At 40.3% G+C, this 25,262-nt stretch overlaps 1 protein-coding gene across 3 annotated transcripts in view; it reads left to right on the top strand.

Moving 5' to 3' along the window:
• The first annotated feature begins 505 nt into the window (after nt 1–505).
• The window catches only part of ATP8A1 (ATPase phospholipid transporting 8A1), a 269,168-nt gene continuing 244,411 nt past the window's right edge, over nt 506–25,262 (top strand). For all 3 annotated transcript variants that reach the window (XM_033214110.1, XM_033214111.1, XM_033214109.1), the window contains exon 1: nt 506–796. In XM_033214110.1, coding sequence (XP_033070001.1) covers nt 748–796 — 49 coding nt within the window. In that variant the 5' untranslated portion in view covers nt 506–747. The remainder of the gene's footprint in view (nt 797–25,262) is intronic.

Here is a 25,262-nt window from a genome sequence, read left to right as displayed (position 1 = left end):
TCAGGCTGGGCGTGCAGAGAGGTTAGAATTACACCCAGACGGTGAACAGTCGTTCCTTTACCCTGCTCTGGCTAGGAGCTAAACCTTGTAGTCCCAGACCCTTTCGCTTTCGCCTGCCCGCTCAGACCCAACAGCACTTTCCGGACGACGGGCGGCTCCACTGCGATCAAAAGCCAGGGGTAGCGGGAGGGAATTCGTGAGAATGCAGCAGCCGGAGCATTCTTTCCTTTCTGAGCAAGACGTGAGAGAGTCCGAGTAGCCTGGAGGAGGGACCGGGTCAACTAACTCCGCCAGGCGGAGCGAAAACGCTCGAGGACTAAAGAGGTTAAGAGCTGATCCCCCCCTTTGAGTCGTGATACGGTCCGAAGCGGGGAGGGGCGGGGCGAAGGAGGCTCCCCCTAGCTCTCCCCGCCCCTCACCAGCCTTCCTAGCAGAGCGGCCGCGGGTGGGGGAGCGCTCGCCCCGCAGGCCCCACCCCCGGCGCCGGCGTCCGAGCTCCGCCCCTCGCCGAGCCGCCCCTACGCGGCTGCAGCGAGAGCTAGCCTACCTCTGCGGACGCCGCCACCGCCGCCTTTCTCCTCTTGTCGGCGGGCGGGGGCCGCGCCCGGCGGCGGTTCTGCCCTAGGTGGGTGGCGCTGCCCAGGCTGCAGCTGAGCGCTCTGCGCGGCGCAGCCGGGTCTCCAGCGCGTACCGCGAGGTGACAGGTGCAGAGTCCGGGCTGAGGACCCACCTGCAGCCGCCGCCGCGATGCCCACCATGCGGAGGACCGTGTCGGAGATCCGCTCCCGCGCCGAGGGTGAGGGGCCGCTGAGGCTCGGGGCTAACCCGGGGTCGGGCGGCGAGTGTGCGTGTGAGTGTGTGTGTTTATCCTGGAAGAGACCGCATCCCACCTCTTCCCCGTCGGCAGTCCGACTGTCGCGCCCAGCCCCTAGTGGACCCTTCCCCCCGCGCTGCCCACAGTGCACTCGTAGACCCTTTCCAGGCTCCAGTACCTTCGAATGGGTGTTCTCGGCGGGAGCCCCGAGGCGTGCTTAGCACCGCAGTCACTGAGAGCACTCGCCCTGCCCACCTCCCTCCCCACCAGCTCGATTTCCACTCAGCTTCTCCATCCTATGTGAGCAGATCCCCAGCCCGCTGCCTCTGTCTCCAGCGCCCACCGTTTTGCAACCCCCTATCTGAGCTCCCAGCGAAGCGAGTTTGCTTTTCCCGGGCTGCAGAATCCTTTGATCCGTAGTCCCTTGCCTCTCGGAGCGCGTGGAGCCTGCATAGGGGTCGGGTGCTGAGTGGGTCCCCTGCATTACAGCTTCTGCAATTCTGCCTCCCGCAGCGGAGTCCCACCGGCTCGCGTCTGAGGTTTCGTTTTTGTTTCCCTTTTACCCGAAACCCTCACTTCCACCAGCTGACCTGACTTTTTAGCCAGGTGGAAGCTGTTTTCTTTGCTCCACCTGGGGCCAGCTCTTGAATGGCCACAGTTGTCAACACTGAGCAACAGATGCTCCGGGGTAGAAGCAAGTAAGCTTTCCCAGGGCCCAGACTCTTCATCGTATCCGAGGAGCCATCAACATCCTGCCTGCCATGTGGCAGGCACTCTGTAAATATTATTTGATTTTGCTCGCGTCAAAACCAAGACCATAAATATCCCAAGGTTTGTTTGTCTTCTCCCATAAACCTGTACTTGAATCCTGCAAAGGGTGGAATAACATGTTTTTCAGAAATCTATCTTGCCATCATCACTGATTCCCGCTCTTCCTCCCCACCTCCATCTTTTAATGTAAGACGGTGGTAAAGTGGTTTTAGAAAAAAAAAAAAAGATATATAAGTTAGGAGAATTGGATTTCAGGGGTGGAGACAGGTCATTTTTTCTCCTTAGGGTCTCCCTGCAAAAATAGGGTCCCTGAAATTTTCTGATTGCAGTATTTCGGAAGTATTAAATGAAACTGCTGTGGGGAGAAGGCCACACAAGAGTCAAAACTGGCCTGTGTACTACATAGGAATTTGGTACACACTGTCTTGTAATACGCCAAAAAATATATAGGGCATTATAGTTTTACATAACACAGTTGAATACATTATAATATTTTTAAAATGCACACTAAAAATTCATTTTTTTTACACTTCTGAGTGAAATTAGTCATAGAGGTATGAAAACATAACGGTAATAGTTGGTGGTGTTCTTTTAAATAACAGTAATTGATGGGTCATATATTGTGGGAAATAGGGGGAAGAGAAAAAATCTGAGAGCACTGCAAAACCTGTGGCATGTGAGGGAATTACAGGGCTGCAGTACTGTTCTTGATTGACTTGTGTATTTTTCAAAGTACTTTTACAATGATTACCTTATGGAACCTTACAACGCTCCTGGAGGTTGGTGAAGGTGGAGTGCCATCTGATAGTTGAGGAAACTGTGGCCCATTATGGTTTAGTAATTTGCTCAAGGTCAAGTAACTAGTTCAGTGACACATTTGGATTAAGAACTCTGGGAAAACAAGGACTGCCGCTTGTTTAATCTTCGTATTCCGTGTGCGGCCAGCACAGTGTCAGGGCCATAGTGGTGCTTGGTGAATAACTCTTTCCCCTGATATTGGTTGATTCCAGTTATTATAGCTTCAGCATTGTGCTTGGGACGGTGGTGAAGACAAATGATGATTCTGTGGGGCTGGCGTTGTAGCTCATTGCCTGCTCTGCCCACACTTTTCTTTCCTAAGAAATATAGTCCTACCTTTCCTAAGGAATATTCTCCTTTGAGAGAGGCCCATGCTGCCTAGATGGCCTTGTTCTGAACTGCAGCCTTTTTGGCCTCAGCTGATTGGACTATGGTTGGCTCCTGACCCAGGGGCAACCAATTCTTATGTGACTCAGACACTTGTAACCTTGTGGTTTGGCTCAAAAAGAGTCTCTGTGTTAATCATCTCTCTCGGAAACCTTAAAGTTAGAGATTTAGAGTCAAAGCAGAAGGGAACAGAGGTAAATAGGCTGGTAGGGGAGAGAATGGATGGCCATAATAGGTCATGGGAATGCTGCTGATAGAAGAAAGCAGAAACTGGGTGAGTAGAGAGATAGCAAAGAGAATGGAATTGATGGGCAGATACAGATCCTGAGAGAGGGTGGCCAGACCTTGAAGCCTGCCCTCCCCGAATTTTATAGCCCTAGTTCCCAAGTAGCATTAAAATAAGCTCTTTTTCCCCCACCTTGAAATGACTTGAATGGGTTTCTGTTCCCTGCATCCAGATTGGCCAGATGTATGACTGTCATGCCTGTAAGTTGTTTACAACCAAACTGAGGAGAAAGGACTTAAAAGGGAATAAATAGTCTAAGAGGGGATGTTGTTAATGGAACATTGTGCATGCCGTGGGGGGACGCAGGACCTGTGGAAGATTAGGAATTTAGTACATACTTATTCCTGAACATGAGGTCTGCCGAGTGAACATTTCATTGAGGTGTGATTTGAGATGAGCCCTCAAACAGTGCTTCTCAAACTCGAAGGTTCATAGGAATCACCTGAGGATCTTGTTAAATGCAGAATCTGATTCAGGAAGTCTGGAGTCGGGCCAGAGTTGCTACATTTCTGACAAGCTCACAGGTAATGCTGAAGGATGCTGGCCTGCAGATCACAGTCTAAGCAGCAGGATCCTAAAGGATACTGACATCTATTTCTATAGTTAGGAGAGTGTTGAAGACGGTCATGATATGAACAAATGGAGAAAGTGAACACGGCTTATATCAGAGTTCTTAAGGAAATTGGCCGAGAGCATAGGGAAACTTGGAAGGAGTAGGCTGTAAGTTTGGATAGGTAGACTACTGCCAGATTACAGAGCATTTTAAATGCCAAGGTGAGTCATTTGGACACAGGACCAAATATATGAACAGGATCGTAGAGTTCATTGAATCTAATTTCTTATTTAAGTGTAATTCCAATATATAATATCTAACAGGGCCAGTTGGGTGCCACATCATTATAAGGGAGGGACATCCTGAAAATAGTAACTTAGTAAGTCTGGAAGTGTGTTGGCTGGTTTGGAGGAAAGGGTATTGTAGATAGACTGTTGCAAAACAGTCTTAAAATGACAAAAGTCAGAATTAGTATTGGAGTGGAACAGTGAGAATGGGAAGGGAGGAATCAGATTTCTGACTGAATCATTAGCTAATTCAGCAGTTGTCTACTGAATTTCAACTACTGTTACAGACAGGCACTTGGGATACTTCAGTTAACAGAAGAGGAAAAGTGTGGCCCTGGAGGTGCTTACTTTCTAGTGAGGCAGGAGACAAAACACATACAAAATACGCTAATTATAGAGTTTGTTGTGTGGTAAATGCTATGAGGAAAATGAAGAGAAAGCGAAATGTTTAAGGTGGGTGGACGGATTGCAATTTTAAGCAGGTTAGTTAGGCTAGTCCTCATTGAAAAGTTGGCATGAAGGAAATAAGAAAGTTGGCCTGGTAGGGATCGGGGGAAGGGTGTTCCAGCCAGAGCAAATGCCCCAAGGTAGGAGAGAATCTGGAATTAGGAGTAGTGAGAGGAAGAATAGTAGGAAATGAGGTCACAAAGGTCATTATATTAGTCTTGTCTTAGGCTGCTAATAAAAACATACCCAAGACTGGGTAATTTATAAAGAAAAAAAGGTTTAATGGACTCAGAGTTTCACATGGCTGGGGAGGCCTCACAGTCATGGCAGAAGGTGAAGGAGGAGCAAAGGCAAGAGAGCGTGTGCAGGGGAACTGCCTTTTATAAAACCATCAGATCTCATGAGACTTACTATCATGAGAACAACACAGGAAAGACCTGCCCCCATAATTCAGTTGCCTCCCACCAGGTCTCTTCCACAACACTTGGGGATTATGGGAACTACAATTTAAGATGAGATTTGGGTGGGGACACAGACAAATTATATCAATCATATTATAGGACTTTGCTATTTAGTGAATATTTAGTAAACATAGGGCAGGAGAGAGAAAGACTTTTTTTAAAAGGCAATTCTGAAGCAATAATTTAGAATTCTAATGTTAATAAGTTACCATGGATCTTATTGGGAATAGCATATTGATATTTCATTGGTAATAACATATTGGTAATGTGTTCATAAATTACTAGGGATCATATTGGGCTGGCTCGTGAAGATTTAGTTGAGTAAATCTGTGGTGGGCCTGGGGATTCACCTTGTTAATGAGCCTCCCAAGATATCCTGGTGCTGGTGAAACACATTTTGAAGAAATTTCCATTACAGTCTTGAACTTGATTGGTTGAGAAAATCTATTAAACAATAAGGAAATTGGGAAGAAGGATTAATAAAATAAGAGATTATACTAATTCAAATTTTGAGGTAACTGGGACATCTAAATGGACATGTTTCAAAGGTAGTTGGAAATTTTGAGATGAGATGTGGGAAACCTCAAACTTGGGAATCTTGAGTTGAGAAACAATAGTTGAAATCCGATAGTGGAAAAATTTGCCAGAAGGCAAGAATAGGTAAAGCAGAAGACTAAGAATTTTAGGTCTCTTTATTTACCTGCCCCAGATAAATCAAATGGGTGTTTGCACTTAGCATTTGTAATCTGGAAACAGACTGAAATAATGGTAGCTTACACTAAATAGTTTTTCTCACTCCTGTAAAACTAGTATGGAGGTAGACGGTCAGGGTTGGCTGTGCTTGCTACACAAAGTCATAAGGGATGTTGACTCCTTGTGCCTTTCTGCTTCACCGTCCTGAGAGTTTGACTTCCATAAAGTCACAGCATGGTTGCTGGGGTGCCAGCCATCATGTACAATAGTTTTAGCCAGGAGAAAATGGAAGGGTGAAAGACAAACAGGTTTTCCAGAAAGCGCCACACAAAAGCTAATGCTTATTTTACATTGGTTTCCATTTGCAGGGCAAGCTGGGAAATGGAAATTTCCAGGTGGACACATTACCCAGTGCTGTGTTACAAAAGGAAAAGGGTGTATGGTTATTGGGCAGTGTATTAGTCCATTTGCACACTGCCAATAAAGACGTACCCAAGACTGGGCAATTTACAAAAGAAAGAGGTTTAATGGATTTACAGTTTCACATGTCTGGGAGGCCTCACAATCATGGCAGAAGGCAAGGAGGAGCAAGTCATATCTTACGTGGATGGCAGCAGGCAAAGAGAGAGAGCTTGTGTAGGGAAATTCTCATTTTTAAAACCATCAGATTTCATGAGACTTATTCACTATCTCAAGAACAGCATGGGAAAGACCAACCCCCATGATTCAATTACCTCTCACCAGGTTCCTCCCATGACACATGAGAATTGTGGGAGTTACAATTCAACATGAGATTGGGTGGGGACACAGCCAAACCATATTCCACCAACTGGCCTGTGCCAAATCTCATGTCCTCACATTTCAAGACCAATCATCCTTCCCAACAGTCCCCCAAAGTCTTATTTCAGCATTAACTCAAAAGTTCACAGTCCAAAATCTCATCTGAGACAAGGCAAGTCCCTTCTGCCTATGAGCCTGTAAAATCAGACTCAGGTTAGTTAATTCCTAGATACATTGAGGGTACAGGCATTGGGTAAATACAGCCATTCCAAATGGGAGAAATTGGCCAAAAGGAAGGGGCTACAGGCACCATGCAAGTCCAAAATCCAGCAGGGCCGTCAAATCTTAAGGGTCCAAAATGATCTCCTTTGACTCCATGTCTCACATCCAGGTCATGCCAGTGCAAGAGGGGGGTTCCCATGGTCTCAGGCAGCTCCGCCCCTGTGGCTTTGCATGGTACAGTCCCCCTCCTGGCTGCTTTCACAGACTGGCATTGAGTGTGGCTTTTCCAGATGCACGGTGCAAGTTGGTGGTGGATCTACCATTCTGGGATCTAGAGGACGGTGGCCCTCTTCTCACAGCTCTACTAGGCAGTGCCCAAGTAGGGACTCTGTGTGGGGGCTCTGACCCCACATTTCCTTTCCATACTGCCTTAGCAGAGGTTCTCTATGAGGGCCCTGCCCCTGCAGCAGACTGCTGTCCAGGCATCCAGGCGTTTCCATGCATCTTCTGAAATCTAGGCAGAGGTTCCTAAACCTCAGTTCTTGACTTCTGTGCACCTGCAGGCTCCACACCACGTGGAAGCAGCCAAGGCTTGGGGCTTGCACTCTTTGAAGCAGCAGTCTGAGCTGTACCTTGGCCCCTTTTAGTCACAGCTAGAGTGGCTGGGACAAGGGGCACCAAGTCCCTAGACTGCACATAGCAGAGGGGCCCTGGGCTCAGCCCATGAAACCGTATTTTCCTCTTAAACTTCTAGGCCTGCGATGGAAGGAGCTGCCACGATGTCTCTGATATGCCCTGGAGACATTTTCCCCATTGTCTTGGTGATTAACATTCAGCTCCTCTTACTTATGCACATTTCTACAGCTTGAATTTCTCCTCACAGAATGGAATTTTCTTTTATATCGCATTGTTAGGCTGCAAATTTTCCAAAATTTTATGCTCTGCTTCCCTTTTAAAACTGAATGCCTTTGAAAGCACCTAAGTCATCTCTTGAATGTTTTGCTGCTTAGAAATTTCTTCTACCAGATACCCTAAACTATCCCTCTCAAGTTCAAAGTTCCACAAATCTCTTGGGTGGGGAGAAAATGTTGCCAGTCTCTGCTAAAACATAACAAGAGTCACCTTTGCTGCAGTTTGCAACAAATTCCTCATCTCCATCTGAGACTACCTCAGCTTGGATTTCATTGTCCGTATCATTATCAGCATTTTGGTCAAAGCCATTCAACAAGTCTCTAGGGAGTTCCACACTTAAAGGCGTACCCGAGACTGGGCAGTTTACAAAAGAAAGAGGTTTAATGGACTTACATGGCTGGGGAGGTCTCATAATCATGGCGGAAGGCAAGGAGGAGTAAGTCAGATCTTACATGGATGGCAGCAGGCAGAGAGAGCTTGTGCAGGGGAACTTCCATTTATAAAACTATCAGATCTTGTGAGACTTATTCACTATCACGAGAACAACATGGGAAAGACCTGTCCCCATGATTCAATTTCCTCCTACTGGGTTCCTCCATGACATGTGAGATTTGTGGGATCTACAATTCAAGAGATTTGGGTGGGGACACAGCCAAACTATATCAGGCAGGCAACAGAATCAGTCACAGTGAAGTTCTCAGATTACCAAAGGCTCTTGCTTGGATAAAATAGAAACTGCTCTGGAGCTCCTACTTTACATATAATAAGGATTAAATTGTTCAAAACTAAAGAATTGCACACACAGAAAAACTTCACATACTTATCCAGTGGTTTGCGTTTTCTTCTGTTGAATACTATAATGCTAAAATATAACGACATTTATTTTATTATGTAAAATATGTGCTAAGCGATGTGTCCAGAAGTTGTTTTAGGAATTGTTTTTCTAAATGGCAACTCTAAAATGTTTTAACTATGTAGAATACTATGTTTTATTTACATAAAAGGTAACAAAAGGAATAAAAAGCAATTTTTATAAATTTTATAAATAAAATAATTTATAAATTTTATAAATAAAATAAAAATCTTAGGAGGCTATTCTAGGTAAAAGATGACTAAGGTTTTTGTTGCTTTAAAAACCACTTATTATGCACCAGCTTTGTGCCAGCTAAATGGGTGGTGGGACAAAAGGATGTGGTGAATGAAGGAAGTCCCAAAGGAAACATGGAGATGAGTTCAGGTATACCTTATACCTGAAGTAGCACTGTGTGAGACGGTGTGTATGAGTATAGCGATACAGCATGTCATCAATATTTGAAAGTCTCAAAATAGGTGTCATTTTACTTAGTGTAATTTTGGAGATATAAGTGTATTAGAACTAATTATTTTAGGTTTTGTATCTTCAGTGCAGCATTCATGGTTTTTTTTTTTTTTTTCTGTCAGTTCAAAAACAGAGTTGAAGCATGTACCTATGTTACAGCTATGGGAACGTTTGTGTAGGTCAGAGAATGCTTTTGAAGTTAATGAAATGTTTGCTGTGTGGATCTCTATTCACATGGTTTCATTAGAATGTCAGTGACATGAAGGCCACCGCTTTCCCCTTCGTTCTTTACCTCTATAGTGAAAGGAACCCAGACCTTCCAATGGTTGTATTCTCCAGGTAGTAAGCTCCCTAAGGGCAGGGGTTTTTGTCTGGTTTGTCCACTGATATATTGCTCCCCATGAGGACATTGCCTGGCACATAGTAGGAGCACAAGCATTGGTCAAATGAATGAATCTATGCCCTAAAGATGAAAATGCCTTATAATCTAATTTGTAAAATACTCGGAACTAAATCTAGATGTGCTTGGTACCCTCCTACTGAAACCTTAGCACCACTAAAGGAGCGTTTTTGTGAGATTTGTTCATTGCTGTACCCTCTACACCTAGTTTTGTCTGCCACATAGCCACCACTCTGTATTTGCTAAATGAATGGATTACTCTGAGCTTTGTTTTTAATGGAAGAGCTTAACTTTAGTCTTGATAGAAGTACTACCTGCTCACTGGGAAAAACTCATGCTTCAAAAAGTCTTGCAGGAGAGAGTAAAATTCATCTCAAACTATGCCATCCAAATCACATTGTGATTATAAAATTTTATATACTTCATATAAATTTATATATTTACAATGTTAGAATTTTAGTATACATCTTTTCTGTTTTCCAGAAAATATATATTTGTTAGGAAGAATGAGGTAATCTGCATTATTTTTAGTAATTTTTATGGATATCTGTGCCAATATAGATTTGTGCAAATTTTGTCTGTTGCTAGTTTTATCCTTTATGCCTGGAATAGTGCTTGACACTGGGTAGCAGCTCAGTAAATCTTTGTTGAATGAACAGATCAATTTTATTAATTTTATGACAGCTTAGCATTTTTATGTTAGTACAGAATAACTTACTAAAGAACCCTATGGGTGGACATTTAGGTCATTTCAGTTTTTTTAAACTCTTGAACAAGCATCTTTGTATCTTTTTGTACACCTTTCTGATGGTTTTTTCAAAGTCCCTAGATGTAGAATTTCTGGGTAAAAAATATATATCTTTCTATGACTTTTGATACATATTTGAAAATTGCTAGAAAGATTATACTGGTTTACACTCCTACTGAAAGTGAATGAGAGTGCCTGTTTATCCCTTTTGCAGCATTGCATAGCATTTTTCTTCATCCTTATGAATATAGAATGTAAAAAGTTTTTAAGTTTACATTGCTTTATTAAGTTGAACATATTTTGGTAAATGTAGTGATTTTTTTCTGAATTGTTTATAAAGTTTTGTATTGAAGTTTAAGAACTTATATGTTAAAGATATTACCTTTTTCCTCATTCATAGTTTGTCTTAACTTTGTAGTGCTTTAGCAGTATGTAAGTTAATTTTTATGAAGTATAATCTTTGTCTTTTTAAATTTCTGCTTTACTGTCATATTTTTCATTTCAAGATAATTTTTCAATTATGTTTTTCTTTTAGTACTTTTGGGTTTCATTTTAACAGTTATATTAGTAATTCCTGTGGTATTTACTTTGTGGTGAAATGTGAGTCCTGGATCTAATTTTTTCCTCAAATTATTTACCTGACATAATAACCATGTATTTAATAATCCTTTCCTCCCACACTGATTTGAGGTGCTTCCTTATGTATATATTTGAGTTGTTTTCTGGAGTCAGTCTCTCTTTCCCTTCCCTCCCACCTCTCTTTATTTTGGTCCATTTTAGCTCCTGGTATCAAATTCCTTTATTGCAACATAATAAAAAATATTATCTTAGCTGTCCCATTTTCTTTGCTCTTTTCTCTAGGTTTTTCTGGGTTTTTTTGTTTGTTTGTTTTTGTTTTTCCCCCCATAGGTGTATTTTTCTATTTGAATTTATGAGTACATCATTGAATCAAGTTAAAAAATGTTGGAATACTTATTGGAATTGCATTGTTTATAAATTTATATTAAGAGAATTGGCATGTTTCTTATATTGAGTCATGTATGCTTAGTTTCCCTCTTCAATTATTGCTACTTTGATATTGTTTTTCAGTTACTTTTTGTCTCTGTAGGTTTTAAAATTATATTGTATACCTTAAAGCAAAGTATCTTAAAATGAGGTTTTAAATTAATAAGATTTGACCAGGTATATGTTGGTTTTACTACTTTTTGAGAAAGAATGGTTCATTTTTATCTGCTGATGTGTTGTGGACTCTGCTTCCAACTTACTACTTTTATGGTTTCATATAGTGGCTCTGACATGATAGCTGAGATAATACTCTTTTTTCTCCTTTTTGCTAGGAATAAGGTGAAATTTAGACCAGCTAGATTTAACTAATAGTTCCATGGAATCTACTTACTGTATCAAATCGGCATTTATATCTGAGATCAGCACTAAAAGAAATAAAACATGATCCACAATCAACCAGCTACATTTAAAATGTAAAAAGAAATAAGTTAAATGAATTTTAATACTATATATTTAATGTTAAATAATACAAGTAATAGTGTATTTAATATATAAATACTAATATGTATTGTAAATATGAATTTTCTCGGGCTCAATATATCCAAAATATTATTTCAATATTGTTATAAAAATTTACAAGTGATAATTTACATTTTTTGTGCTACGTTTTCTAAATCTGTGGGCATTTTATATGCATCTCAATTTGGACTATTTCATGTGCTCAGTAGCTACATGTGACTAGTGGCCACTGTATTGAACAGCATAGTTGTAAATTATACCTCTAGCGTATGCTTATTTTGTTAGGATTTACTAGAATTTTTCAGAATACAAAATTTTGTAATGGAAACTCATAGCTCAAAGTAAGCTTATTAGAAATACATACATAGATCTCGAGATTTAAGTCTTCAGCTCCCTTCGTAACAACAGAAGGCAGTCACGTGTGTATAAAACCTCACACATTATATTGGTGCTTAGATAATACTGCCTTTGACTTGGTCCTTGTGGCAATTTAGAGATTTTATGTAAGTACGTTGTGGCATCTTTTGTAGCCTGTTTTGTTTCCATTTTTTAAATATCTTATAAAATATATTTGATAAAACACCCTGCCATGTCTTCCTATTCATTTTTATTTAAATGCTAGCATGAGATGTGAAGTAGGTAAAGCTCTAAGTAGTATTCTTTTATGTACAGTATCACCATCACTTGTTCTAAAGGGACAACTATATAGAACTTGGCTTCATGGATTAATTAGACCTCTAACTGACTTGGCAAAGAGAGGTATCTGTTTTTAAATTGAGCCTCTGTTCATTGTTTTGTGTGAACTCTCTTTGAAGGAGATGACTGATCTTGATCCATCTGGGGCTGTGCTTAATAATATCAGATTAGTTGAGTGACAGCTCAGAATGTCACTAAGAAGGCCAAAGTCAGCCTGGGTTCTGGACCAGAATACCACTTTAGTGGGCCAGACCTGTTGAGAGTACAAGATTGACCTTTGTGAGTGAAGCAAGCAAACAGTGGTATGCATGCAGGAGTGAGTCAAAGAGATGGTTTGTTCTGATGTCAGCCTAGACCAGTTCAGCTTCTGTAATTGACCTAGGTCCCTGTGGATAATTCTGGTCCAGAAATAAAGCTAACGTTGTATAAAACAAATCTTCCAGCTTCTACAGACCATCTTTTTCCCTTGTCCCTTCCTCAACCCCACATAGATTTAGTCCCAAAAATCTTTACCATCGACATTTAAAGAGCTCTGATTTAGCACTATAAAGATGAGGCATGCACACCCTGTCACCACTTCCCTGACCCTGAGTGCCTGTTCCAGCAGCTTATAGAGCTCCAGGATGGGGGCCCTGCCTTGCTCTTGGTAGGAGGAGATACTGGTTCCCAACCCTAGCTTGGACTCCAGTGCTCAGCATTTGTGATCAGTTTTGATGCCAGACCAGGCCTGCCAAGGTTTCTGAGTATCATTTGCTTGCACTTTACCCACGATTGCTTTTGACCAACTCACCTGAACCCACATTGTTGCCCCATGCAGGAGATCTTCGGTTCTGAGTGTAGTTGTTGCCCATTTCCATTTTTCCTGGATCTCTTGCTCTGCCCCTGTATTGTCATCCCAGTGGCTGTGACTAGTTGGCCCTTTCCAGTTCCCTTCTAGTCTGTCTCACTCTACTTTGTTTTTTTTTTTCTAACCTAGGCCATGTTCTGTCTCTGACCAAAGAAATGAAATGGGTTTAAGTTTTACCCAATCCTGGTGGCTGCTCTGTATGTTAAGTTTAAGTTGGGTTCAGTCTACTGTCTATGCCAGAATGGCTGTGATAAATATTCTCAGTGGACTTAAGTCAGCTTTCCTAACTTGATTTTCATTGTTGTGGGTAGATGTTAGAGAAATGACATGAGGAGGAATGCCTCTGCTATCTTTAATGAAAAGTGTGTCTAATGTGGATAGGGCAGTGGGAGACTTGTGAAATGTGGGTTGTTTTTATAGCCACATCGTGTGATGCTCAACCCTGGCTTCATAATTAGGGAGCTTCTAAACAATACAGATTCCTAAACCCATCCCAGAATGGTGGAATCATTAGGGATAGTCTATAGGGATAGGAACTAAGCATTAATATTTTATCTCCTAGGTAATTCTAATGTGCAGTGGTGTTGAAAACAGTGGTGTAGAACCTTGAATTTACTTGCTGGCAGAGAGGATAGAAATAAATTGTATACAACCATATAGGCTGTGAGCCGAGAAACCAAGAGCATTAGGTAGCTGGGTGATAAACAATTTACCAAAAATATTTATCAAAAAAAACCCCAATATTTTTGGTAAATTGTATGTCATCCAATTAGCTAATAGGACTGATTATACTCCTAATTTCCCCTCTCAGAAATGATCAAGGTCATACATTAATACTATTTATTAGGTTTTGAAGACTTTCTTTAAAATTCTGAATTGAACATTCAATTCAGTGCAACTAAGTGAAGAGTACAACACATTTAGTTTATTTTTAGCTGGTGTTATATCTACTCTGGGAGCTTGTTCAATATGAGCTTTTCTGCAGTGTCATTACTAGTTTTTTGCTAACCTGCTTGCTTTTAGTATGTTGTAGTAATTAGTTGCTTTATTCAGCCTATATTTGTAGCCCAAATATTTAGTCATTTGCAGCTGAAAAAATAGCATAATGACTGGGTAAAAGTCTTTGAAATTTCTGTGGCAACTTTTTTTTTTTTTCAAGGAGTATGTTTTCATTATTCTAGATTTATTGATTTATCCCATTATGACATGAGATAATCTTTTATAGGTTAATGTACAGAATGTGAAAACTCCCAATTTACCTGCCTTCCCTAGTTGCTGAGATGAGGCCAATTTTCAAGACTCCTTATTTGGCCAGTGTGTTTCTCGGTGGCCACTCTGATGGGCGCTGGGTTCTGGCTTTAGGATGCTGCCGGTGGCCCCTGCTGGGTGGGAGGATTATCACGTGAAGCTGTGGGGATTAGAAAAACACCATAGTACTGTAGATCAAGTGCATTGTGTCCAGTATTTGTGATTGCTATTTATTTTATAGTTCTCTTCTGTCCTTATTTGTCTCTGCATCTAGACTTTCCTTTTATTAGGTGATAATGTGATTTGTACTTTGCAGATGGAAATTCTTTTCAAAAGCCAGAATTTGATCTTGTAGAGGAGGGAAAGTTCTGAATTTGTTGGCTCAATTTAACCCCAGATGGCGACTGATTTCTATCTTTTTGTTTAAAGTTCAGTAAAAGAATCATTACATGAGTTGGCCTTTTGTTGACTTCCAAGTGAATACAATTAGCAAAAGAAAAAAAAACCTCTTAATTTCCCCAGGTACCAAATTGAATTCCCTCTTGAACTTATTAAGTGAATTTCCCTGTGGAATTTATCCTTGTGATCCTTGTGGTTGGTGAACCACTCTCCTATATATTTTCATTTTAACTAAGCCTAATACGAAGGCCTTCAGTGTGAACTTAGTAGATTTCTTTGTAGAAGGTCAGACATTTTTCCATATGTTCAGCTAAAATTGGCCTTTTAAATAATTCATTGAAGCAAATAAATCACCATTGTTACTGTTTGTTTCATGTGTTTTTGGTCTGCTCAGTACCAGATGACTTCACATGGTAGCCACCTAACAAGTAGGGCATATTTTTTTTTTGTGGCATGACTACACTGGAAGCTATCTTTAACATCCTAAGCTAATGCCCTATAAATAATTGACTGGCAAGAAAGTGAAACGAGGTACTGGGACTTCATATAGGCCTGGTGTGGTATGTGTGTTCTGGCCCTTCAAAGCTGCGTGGTGTTGAGCATGTCACTTAACCTCTGTTAGACTCTGTTTCTCTTTGATAAAGTGGTAATACCTACCAGCGAGTCATCTGCCTGTTGTATAGTGAGGAGACCACGCCTGGGTACACATTGGAATCTCCCAAGGAGTTTTCAACATGCTGACCCCTGGCCCTACCCCAGGGATTCTGATTTCATCTTGGGGGTAAGGGTTGAAACAAGGAGAAATGATAGTGGCTTCAACTACTAAGCATCAGTGGACATGAAGGGGAGGGGTCAAGATTCAGAATATAGCTAGAAGATAGATCCAACAGATTTGTTGATGGATAGGATATGGAATTTTAAGAAAAAGGAGTCAAAAATGACTAAAGTTTTGGGCCCCGAGCCCAAAACAATGGTGCCATTTACCAAAATAGAAAACACTGGGATGAAGGAATGAAAACCAGCTTGCATCTTAGAAAGGAGTGAGAAAAGTCCCATGTGCCAAAAATACATATGTTTGTAGACATTTATTTTATTCTCTTAGAGTATTGCATTCATCCTAAAATCTGGGTTTCAGAATTTCCGTCTTCTGTTTCCCCCATCTTCTTTTCTCTGAATATTCTTTAGAGTTTCAGTAAATGTACCTGTTAGTGTAATACATGTTCCCCATCGCTATGAATTTTAGGTATCTGAGAACTGTATGGATTTATTCTGTTTGGGATCGATAATTACATTGCCAGGACTTTTTGCTGCCCAATCAGAGTTGATGAGAGCAGTCTTTCATGTCATCACTGTGTTCTTTTGGCTCTTGAGGTACTCCAAACTGCAGGGACATTTTCCAGACTGGATATATTAAATGAAAACACTTACTATAAAGTAGGTGCTAAGCAAATGTTTCTTGAATCTGCATCTGGTGAGTGACTGGGATAAGATCAAGCTGTTCAGATTTTGGAAACTGAGCTTTTAAAAATGCTGGAGTGGTTTTGAAGTCTCGTGGAGTTTTCTTATATTCATCTGTATGCCCGTCATACCTTGCATGGCAGTGGTCAGATGGTATATCAGCAGGTCTAGAGAGCTAATTTCATGATTCTAATTAGTAGTAGTAGCATCTCGAGGTACAAATGTTGCATTAGAAGGTACTTTCTGCATGGGGTGATTTTTTTATGGCTTTAGAAGGTTTTGAAGCATTTGTTTCATCCACCCTCGCATCGTTTTTGTTCTACCTGTGGATTGAGTAGGGCGTGCGGCAATCTCACACATGTGTAGGTGTCATTGCTTTAATGTCACTGAGCATTGTGCTGGGTCTTTTAAATCTTTGCAGCCCACCAGCTGTCATTCACACATCCTTGCTTAATCTGTTTAGTTGGAGGTTTCTGTCTTCTTCTTTAGCTACATCCTGACAAACTGAAGGATGCCGACCATTCCTTACTTTGTTTTGTGAAAATGACTGTTGGCTCATTGAGCCAGTCTCATCTGACTAGTCTTGGTGGGTTCTTCAGTACTGCCCACAGTGCTTGTGGTAGATGAGCCATCCCAGAGCCACACCCATTCTCAGAGTCTGAGTTAGGGCATGCTGGAGTTCTTGGATGCTCTTTTGTGGGTTTCCTCTTTTTCTAGCTTTGTTTAATGGACTTGTTGGTATTTTGCAAGCCTGGTTGTGGCACCATGTTATCAGCAGGCAGATGAGTGTCACACTTTCCTTACCCTGGGTAGTGTCTGGTTCTGTAGGATAAAACACTTGTTCTTGTTTGTGGACAGTGTATGTTGCTGTGTGTGCTGTACTGATGTCCCTAACAAAGTTGTAATGGGCAGGAAGACTTTAGTTTCTTCACTGGATGATTTTGATGATTGAGACTTTGTTTAAAAAAAAAAAAGGTGAGTTGTTTTTCCTCTCTTGCAAAGTCACAATGGAGGTAAGAAGCAGGTGCCAGTTAAACTCCACTGACTCATTCTGAGATTAATGTAGCAGCATAATGATGTTATTTGGGTGTTTCTGCGTCTTGTAGTAAAACGAGGACTAGTCTGTTGGAACCAATCATATATCTACATGTTTGTATGTTATAAAATGCGTAAATAGCTCTAAAAATGAAAGTTGTAATGATTCAGATAACTTTCATCATTGTTCATTCATTTTTTCCCCAGTACTTTTTAAGGCCTAGATCATTCAGAGCTATAATTCAGTTCTATCTTCCTATGAACACACTGCTACTGAAATCAATGGGGTTAACTATCCTACAAGCATTTATAGTAACTAATTTAATAATACTCTTTTCCATGTACAAAATGATGAAAACTTGCACCCTACACTGTATCAGTGGTTCTCTCGATAAGCTTATAGTTGTCTTTAAAATAAATAAATAAATAAATGAAAGGATAGAATCCTTGGATTCTAGAGTTGGAAGGGAACTTAGTAGTCATTTAATGCAACACAGTAGCTGATACAGCTTGAATACTTCACAGTGAAGGGAACACATCCCCTTTTATGACAGCCCATTCCATTCTGAGACACCTCAAATTCTTAGCAAGTTTTTTCTTGATAAGAAAGCAGTAAAAGCAGTAAAAACATTTATACACTACACGCCTCGCTGGGTCAGGTGTCTCCCATATTGTATTTACACAGTTGATTATTTAGGCCTTTAGTATAGAACCTTCGACTTGTTCAGCCTGTCAAAATCTTCTTGAATTCTGATTTTTTTTCATGTCATCTGTACTTTGATTAATCATGTCATGTGTCCTTATCCTGTCATTGGAATCCAGGCAGTCTGGACCCAAAGCCCTTACGAAGTTAGGGATTTACTCTAAGGGATCCTCTTGTATCACAGCTGAGGTTCATTGAACTGGGTCTTTGGGATCTCTCACTCTGCCCAGCATTGCCTTTTTTTTTTGTCTCTGTATGTCTGCTCCTTCACTTCCTAACTTTGGCGTGCATGTGGCTTCAGAAAGCCATGATGCTCCCTCCAGCCCAACTGTCCATGATGTTACTTGCTTGGTGCTGAGTTGGCTGACCACAAATCCGCATTCTCTAAAAGGGATCTGGCTGGCCTGGCTGGTCAGGTGTTCCATGTTGACCCTGACACCTAGGGCTCAGGTACTAGGCCAGGAAATGGAAGGAGAGACAGAGTCCAAGGGTGACCCAAGGGAGGCTCTTTCAGAAGGGCTCATAGGCAGGGATGACCAAAGAATGGCTTTAGTACGTGAGACTCCTCCATGTATGTTTGTCAGCTATGTAGTTGTGAATCCATATTGTTTCATAATCATGGAATCATGTGTCTTCATTTATAACAATAGGGCCTACCCAAAAGCCTTCTTGAAATCCAGATGTTAAGGGTTCTATTTTTGAAAAGAAAGAAAAGGGATTTGGTCCTCACCAGTCACCATCTCCCTTTTAAGCAGTCTGTTAATCAGCTGCACTTAATGTTTGACTAGCATTGGCCTCAAACTCATTGGCCAATAACATTATTCAGATTTATCCAGTGTAAAGGACCTTTTTTAGAGGGAACATTTCTTTTCGGTCTTTGAGAATATATCCTTTGTATGAGAAACACTGCTTTCAAAATAATTAAGCTCAGTTCCATGTTAAACTGAATTCTCAGAAATGTTCTTTTAACTTCTGAATTTTCAGATCTTTCCCAAAAATCCTTTAGAAGCAGTGGATCCCATTTTGTAAATATGTGAACTTTGAAAGCACATCTGTAGACTCCCATTTTAAAAAACAGTGGTTTATGATCTTCATGATCTATCTACCTTTTAGAACACTGGGAGAGTGCAGGTGGCCCTCCTTATCCCTGAGTTTCATATCCATGGGTTCAGCCAATCATGGATCAAAGTATTCAGAAAAAACAAATTCCACAGTTTCAAAAAACAAAACTTGAATTTGCCACACACCAAGTACTATGTTGAATCCATGCAAATGATGTGTGGGCATTGTGTTAGGTATTATAAGTAATCGAGAGATGATTTTAAAAATACAAGAGAATGTGTGTAGGTTACCTGAAATACGACACCACTTTATGTAAGGTAATTGAGCATCTGCAGATTTTGTAAGGGGTCTTGGAACCAATCCCCCATGCATACTGAACAATAACTAAATTGTCTTCATCTTTTAGTTCCTCTCTTATTCACCGTAGTTCATCTCTGATTAGTAATAGTTCACTTAACTATTTTGAAGGTTCTCACAGTTCTGTAGTTTAGAAAATAATTATATATATATATATACCTACATATATGTATTTGCTATAAGTTAGGAATTCATTTAGAGCAGTTAGGTGCTGATTTTTCTTTTTTTTTTCCTCTTAAGATAATCCCCTACCTTGTCTTTTGGTTTAGTTCTTCCAACTAATGTTCATTCTGACCTTTCCAGTCTTAAGATGATTATCCTTGATAGACAATTGAAGCAAAGTAGAAGTTGGAGCTGAGAAGTTCTGCCTTTTATTATCTGTTAACAACATTGCACCTAGGCAGCAGGCTTATCTCATCAATTATTTGTGTTCCAAATGAAAGGGGGAAAAATTGAGGGGTCTCTAACATTTTTTACAACACCTTTCCTCCAGTCTCAGATGTCTGTGCATCTGTTAATATTCACTGTTGAACATGTGAACCTATGTTCACCCTTTCCTGTGATCTATTTTTAATCTTGTGCTTGTTCAAGTACTTCCTGTGAAGCAGCAGTGGTCTCTAAATACAACTCCTTCACCCCTCCCTGACCACCTCCCCCACTTGTCAGGGCCTTCCACAATTACTCAGCTTGTGGCTTTGGACAACTGTTGGGGCTTCTGCACTTTGTGGGTCTTGATAATAAATTGCAGTGTGTCCTCCTGAAATCCGGAATACAGATCTGACATGGCCTGGTATTCCCCTCTTTGACAGTCAAAAACTCTTTGATACAGTTATTTTTTTAAGAGTGTCATTACTACTTTAACACTTTTGCTTGGATTAGAATCCAGTCTGTAGTATCAGTCTGCCTTGTTTCCTGTGGATTTTTGGAGATGAACTTAATGCCACTGCAAGTCAGTGGTGCTTTAAGCTAATTGAGACTGCTAGGAGATGCTTGGTAGATGTCTGGTGGTTGCAACCCCTCATTTCTGGTGCAGTCTGCTTCTGTGTCAATTTGTAAACATCTATGTTGGCAAATATACTATTTAATTCTTCTATCAGATGAAGTTATCTATGGGTTATTCCCAAGGAGATGTCATTAAATTCTTTCTGTCTTTCATTGTTCTGGTTCCTTTTCCAGTTAAGCATGAAATGGCATCAGTAAATGTTTTATTATTTCCAAGCAATTCAGCATGCCGAAGATGATGATTATTTTAGGTTAATATTCAAGGCTGGCTGCCAACAAGATTGAGTGCTTACTATGTGTGAGGCCCAACTCTAGGCATCCTATAGATTTCCATGTAATACTGCTTAAGGATATCCTTTCTTCTGAATGTCAGGAATACTCTTTAGAATCCACCGCTTAGAATTTGTAGTGCTACTTCAGGGGCTTGTCACAATTTAGCATGAGTTCAAGAAATGTTAAGCCATTACTTTTTTCCTTTTTTAGACAGTAACTGCTGTGGTGTGTTTTACACTTGTTTATTTTTAAATCAATTCCCTCAAAGGCACTTAAACATGTCACTTACCATGTCTACTAATGACAGGTCCTGATGAGAAAATATATTAGTGGTTGTTAGGATAGAGACAAGACTATAAAGTTCTGGGAATTTTGGGATGCCTTATAGTGGAATAGAAAATTTAGTAAACATTTAGTGCACAGAAGGGACTTCCCTGAAGGGTCATTCATGTTACTTCCTCATATTAGAGCTGCGTACCTAATAGATACTTACCCGTACCCTTGTGCCTGTCCCATCCCCTTTACCTAAGCATTTTTTACCTATAGCATCTATTATTATTGAGCTAAGCATATAGCTGAAAAGATTAGTGTCAGACATATAATGGTCTTTTACTTGGAGAATATGTTCGAAACTTTTGTAGGTATCACTTCAAAGAAGAATGGCCAACGAGAGTATTTTGATGCTTAGGTAGCATCCAACAAGGCTGTGAAGGGGTAGGGAAAGGTCTTGACTGGAAATACTGTTGAGGTGTAATGGATCAGCAAAGGATAGAGTTAAAGGGAGAGGTGAGGTCAAATTTAATTGTTGAACGAATGCATGAATCTATCTATCAGTGTCAGAGCTTTAGATATGAGTTGAACTTTATCAATTTGGAAATGTTGTCTTGGCTTTGGTGCTCACTGACTCTCTAACCTTGAGTAAGTCTCCATATGACAAGTGACATTTCCTAATCTTCATTTTTAGAATTCTTTTAAAAAGTGAACCCTTTTGTATAATGCAAAACTATCAATTGTTGAAGGAGATAACCATGTTTTACATGATCAGGGGTATATAACATTTTGTTATAACTCAGATGGACTTGGAGGTAATGAGCTAGCATCACAGTTGCATGAACAAGAGGGTGATGGAGAGGGAGGTAGGGATGTGGAAAACATTTTGGCTATTATGCAAGTTCCTTAGAGTTGCAATCCACAGTTGTCCCAGAACATGCTGGACTCAGAGCTTGTGTAGGGCGGCTGTTAACATCAGAAGAGATCTGATCCAGCAAGTAAGGCCTGTTGGGAAAGTTTCCAGGTCCTACTTATTCTTAAGCAGGAAAATTGCACTGTGATTCCAGGTCATCATTCCATGCCGATCAGAAAAGCCGGCTAGTGGTTGAGGTACAGGGAACAGGGCTTAGCTTCTTGAAGAAGGCTAGCCAGTCTGGGTAGGGCATCAGTGCCCACCTACATTAGATGGGTGTTGGGACAGTATTTGGCTTCCAGCAGAGGATTAAAATGATTCTGCCAAGATTCCATAGTATAGAGGCTGAGCATATTCTTTAAGCAGGTGGAGTAGCTCCTGGAATCACATGAAAAGCTTAGAGAAAGGTCGAGGAGGAGGTAAGGCAGCTTGACTAATACCACAGATTTATTCCTGTTTGTGTTCAGCCTTTTCATCTCTCCAGATGGCAGATTGACTGATTGGCTTAGCATGGGCCATGTGCTGACTTTTAAGTCAATGAGGAGCATGGAGCCTTGATGGAGCAGTCCCCTAAGACTCTGCGGGAGGGGGAGTTCTCCAAAGGAAAGCAATGGGCTTTTTCCAGGAGAAGCAGATGCCCAGCTGGAAAGAGCAGATTGTCCACTGCACAGAGCCTGCATTAACACTCGGTACAGGGATGGTGTATTAATGCAACTGAAAATTTCATTTTTCCTCTGATTACTGTGGTCATGATCTAGAAATTTGAGAGGTATTGCTAAATAGTTTCCACTTTAGTTTCCATGCTTTTAAGGGTGTTTGATTTCTTCAGTGCCATATTTGAAAATGTAATTTGTAAGTCTTTACCTTTCAAGCACTCAGTTTATTGTTTCCAGAGTGGTGGTTCCTTCTTTGCATGAGCTTTCTTCCCTCGTCTCTGAACAGCTGCTGTCAGGCTTGCAATCGAACATTTGAAGTGACCATTCTGCTCCAACAATGCAGAACATAGGATTTCAGACCTTCTTTGTCACTGCAGTAATTGCTTCTGCATTTATAATTAAATGAACTATCTGACTAAGATACCACTAAAAACAAAATAAATACAAACATCTAAATTATTCAGCCAAGAATTGTTTTGATCCAGCTTAAGAAGCTTACGTGTGTGTGTGTGTGTGTGTGTGTGTGTGTGTGTCTATCTATGCATTAAGCCCATTGCTTTCCTTTGGAGAACTCCCCCTTCCCCTATAGTCTTAGGGGACTGCTCCATCAAGTTACCATGCCCCTCTTTGACTTAAAAGTCAGCACATGGCCCATGCTAAGCCAATCACAGTCAATTTGCCATCTGGAGAGATGAAAAGGCTGAACACAGACAGGACTGAATCTGTGGTATCTTGAATTGATTGTCCATTAGTAAAGCTGCCTTGGATCTACCTCAGCCTTTCTGTAAGCTTTTCATGTGCTTCCAGGAGCTGCTGCACCTGCTTAAGAAGCTTATACACATACACACAGACACATATATATATTCTTAAGCTTCTGTATCAAAACAATATATACAAATATGTGTGTATATATATTCAGGACTTTCAATGATTAACTAACTTTAATCACACCTAAGTTCTGCAGTTGTACCTGTAAAGTCTCTGTCTAGTTTCCCTGTTAATATTCTTTTATTAGATTCTTTGACTGTTGCAAGCACGACTGCTTGTTTAATGACCTCAACCTAAGTCAAGAAACTTGAGCAGCTAATATGGTCCCTTTAATGCCTAATCTTGGAAACCATTGAGTGAAAGGTTATATAATTGGACTCTCCTAAATATGTTTAGGAAATAATATAATAGATATTCTGATTCCAATTACAGACTTATAATTGCAATAAAGTTGAGTCTGCAAAAAACTTAATGGTTCTATAACCGTATTACCAGGCAACAGAATGATTTTGTATCTTGTTCTTGTCTCCCTCCTACCTACCACCCCTGCATTTCTGTTGCGTAACCCCATACAGATGACAATTTTGTTAAAAAAAAAAAAAAAAATTTACCAAATTGTATGGCAAAATTTATTTTGCTGTCTATATTGATTTACACTGGTCACAACTATAAATATCATCCAAAATAAGTAAATGTTAATACCTACATTAGAGTCTTTTAGACTTTTGTTTTTCCCGTATCAAGTATTTTGAAGGGGAGATTAATCTGTGGGGAGGATAGGGTAACAGGAACTGTTTGAATGACAAGTATTGTGCTACATTGCTAACATAATGTCATCCTCACATTGACCATATTTTATGGGTGAGGAAGCTGAGACTCAGAAGATAAAATAATTTGCCCATGTAGAAGTGTTATAATCTGAATTTGAACATACATGTGACTACATAGCCTATTTGTTTTCTCCCACAGTCTGCCCTTCTGATTTCATAATAAAAATAATAGCTAGAATTTTTGCATATGCATGAGGAGCCAGGCACTTTACACATGCATTATCTCAGGTAATCCTCACAAACTCCTGTAAGAGGGTAGGCAGCTAAAGGTTAATTATCTTGTCTGAAGTAACCAGAGCTCATAATTGGTAGACCGAAACAGTCCCTCTCATTCTTAGGCATGATTCTTTAATGCCCTCCTTGATTATATTCTGTATTTTAAACACTATTGATTACCATGTAATAATGAGAAAAAGGCTGCATGATATCTAAGGATTAGAGTTGTTTGACTGTAAAGAGAATTCTATTCATTAAGTGGTTAATTATTTGTTGTATTTACAATCCGATATTAAAAGTAATGGGCAAAATTAATTTGAACCATATATTTAACCCAACACATCCGAAATATTGTAAATTTAGCATGTGATCAAAATAAAACATTATGGGTCAGATTTTTGAAAATCCTACGTTTCTTTCCTGTCTTGGGCTTTTGTGTGGAGCAGCATCAGGTGGTAGTACTATGGGGCATCATACAATCGTGAAGAGGTTCTATGGCTCATGCCAGCTCTGCCTCCAGAGTATAATGTATGCGTCCACTTCCTTTCATCTCTGTCACCACAGTCTAACCCAGGACTCATCATCTTTTACCTGGATTATCACAGTGTCCTCAAAATGGTCTTTCTACTTAAACCCGTCAGTGAATTCCTACTGCATAAAGAATATAAATTCAAGCTGTTTATTGTTTCTCCCAGTCTGGCTCTGCTTCTTTTTGTTTTATGCTCTGTTTACTCTTAGTGGCCCTCATGTTCCTGGAAATGCCAAGCTCATTCTCCCCTCCAGGGCTTTTCCTGCTGTTCCCCCTTTTGGGTTGACACTGTCCCTTATCTTCCTTTATGTGTCATCAAGGTCTCAATTCAGCATCTCCTTGAGATGTCTTCTCTGACCTCGCAGTGTAAAATAGCAGCAGCTGTAGTAGCATCACTAGCAGTGACAACAACAACAATGAAAATAGCTCACACTCATCACTAAACTCTTACTACGTGCCAGGCATTGTTCTTTATATTTACTCGCTGAGTCCTTACAACCACCCTTTGAGGTAAGGTACTGTTATTATTTCTATTATACACATAATGAAACTTAAGCACAGAGAATTATGTCAATTGTTCTACAATCACTTGTTTATTT

This window comes from Trachypithecus francoisi, unplaced genomic scaffold (genome assembly GCF_009764315.1).
Source record: "Trachypithecus francoisi isolate TF-2019V2 unplaced genomic scaffold, Tfra_2.0 Lachesis_group1, whole genome shotgun sequence".
In the NCBI taxonomy this organism is placed as follows: Eukaryota; Metazoa; Chordata; class Mammalia; order Primates; family Cercopithecidae; genus Trachypithecus; species Trachypithecus francoisi.
This window is presented reverse-complemented; position numbering and strand designations above follow the sequence as displayed.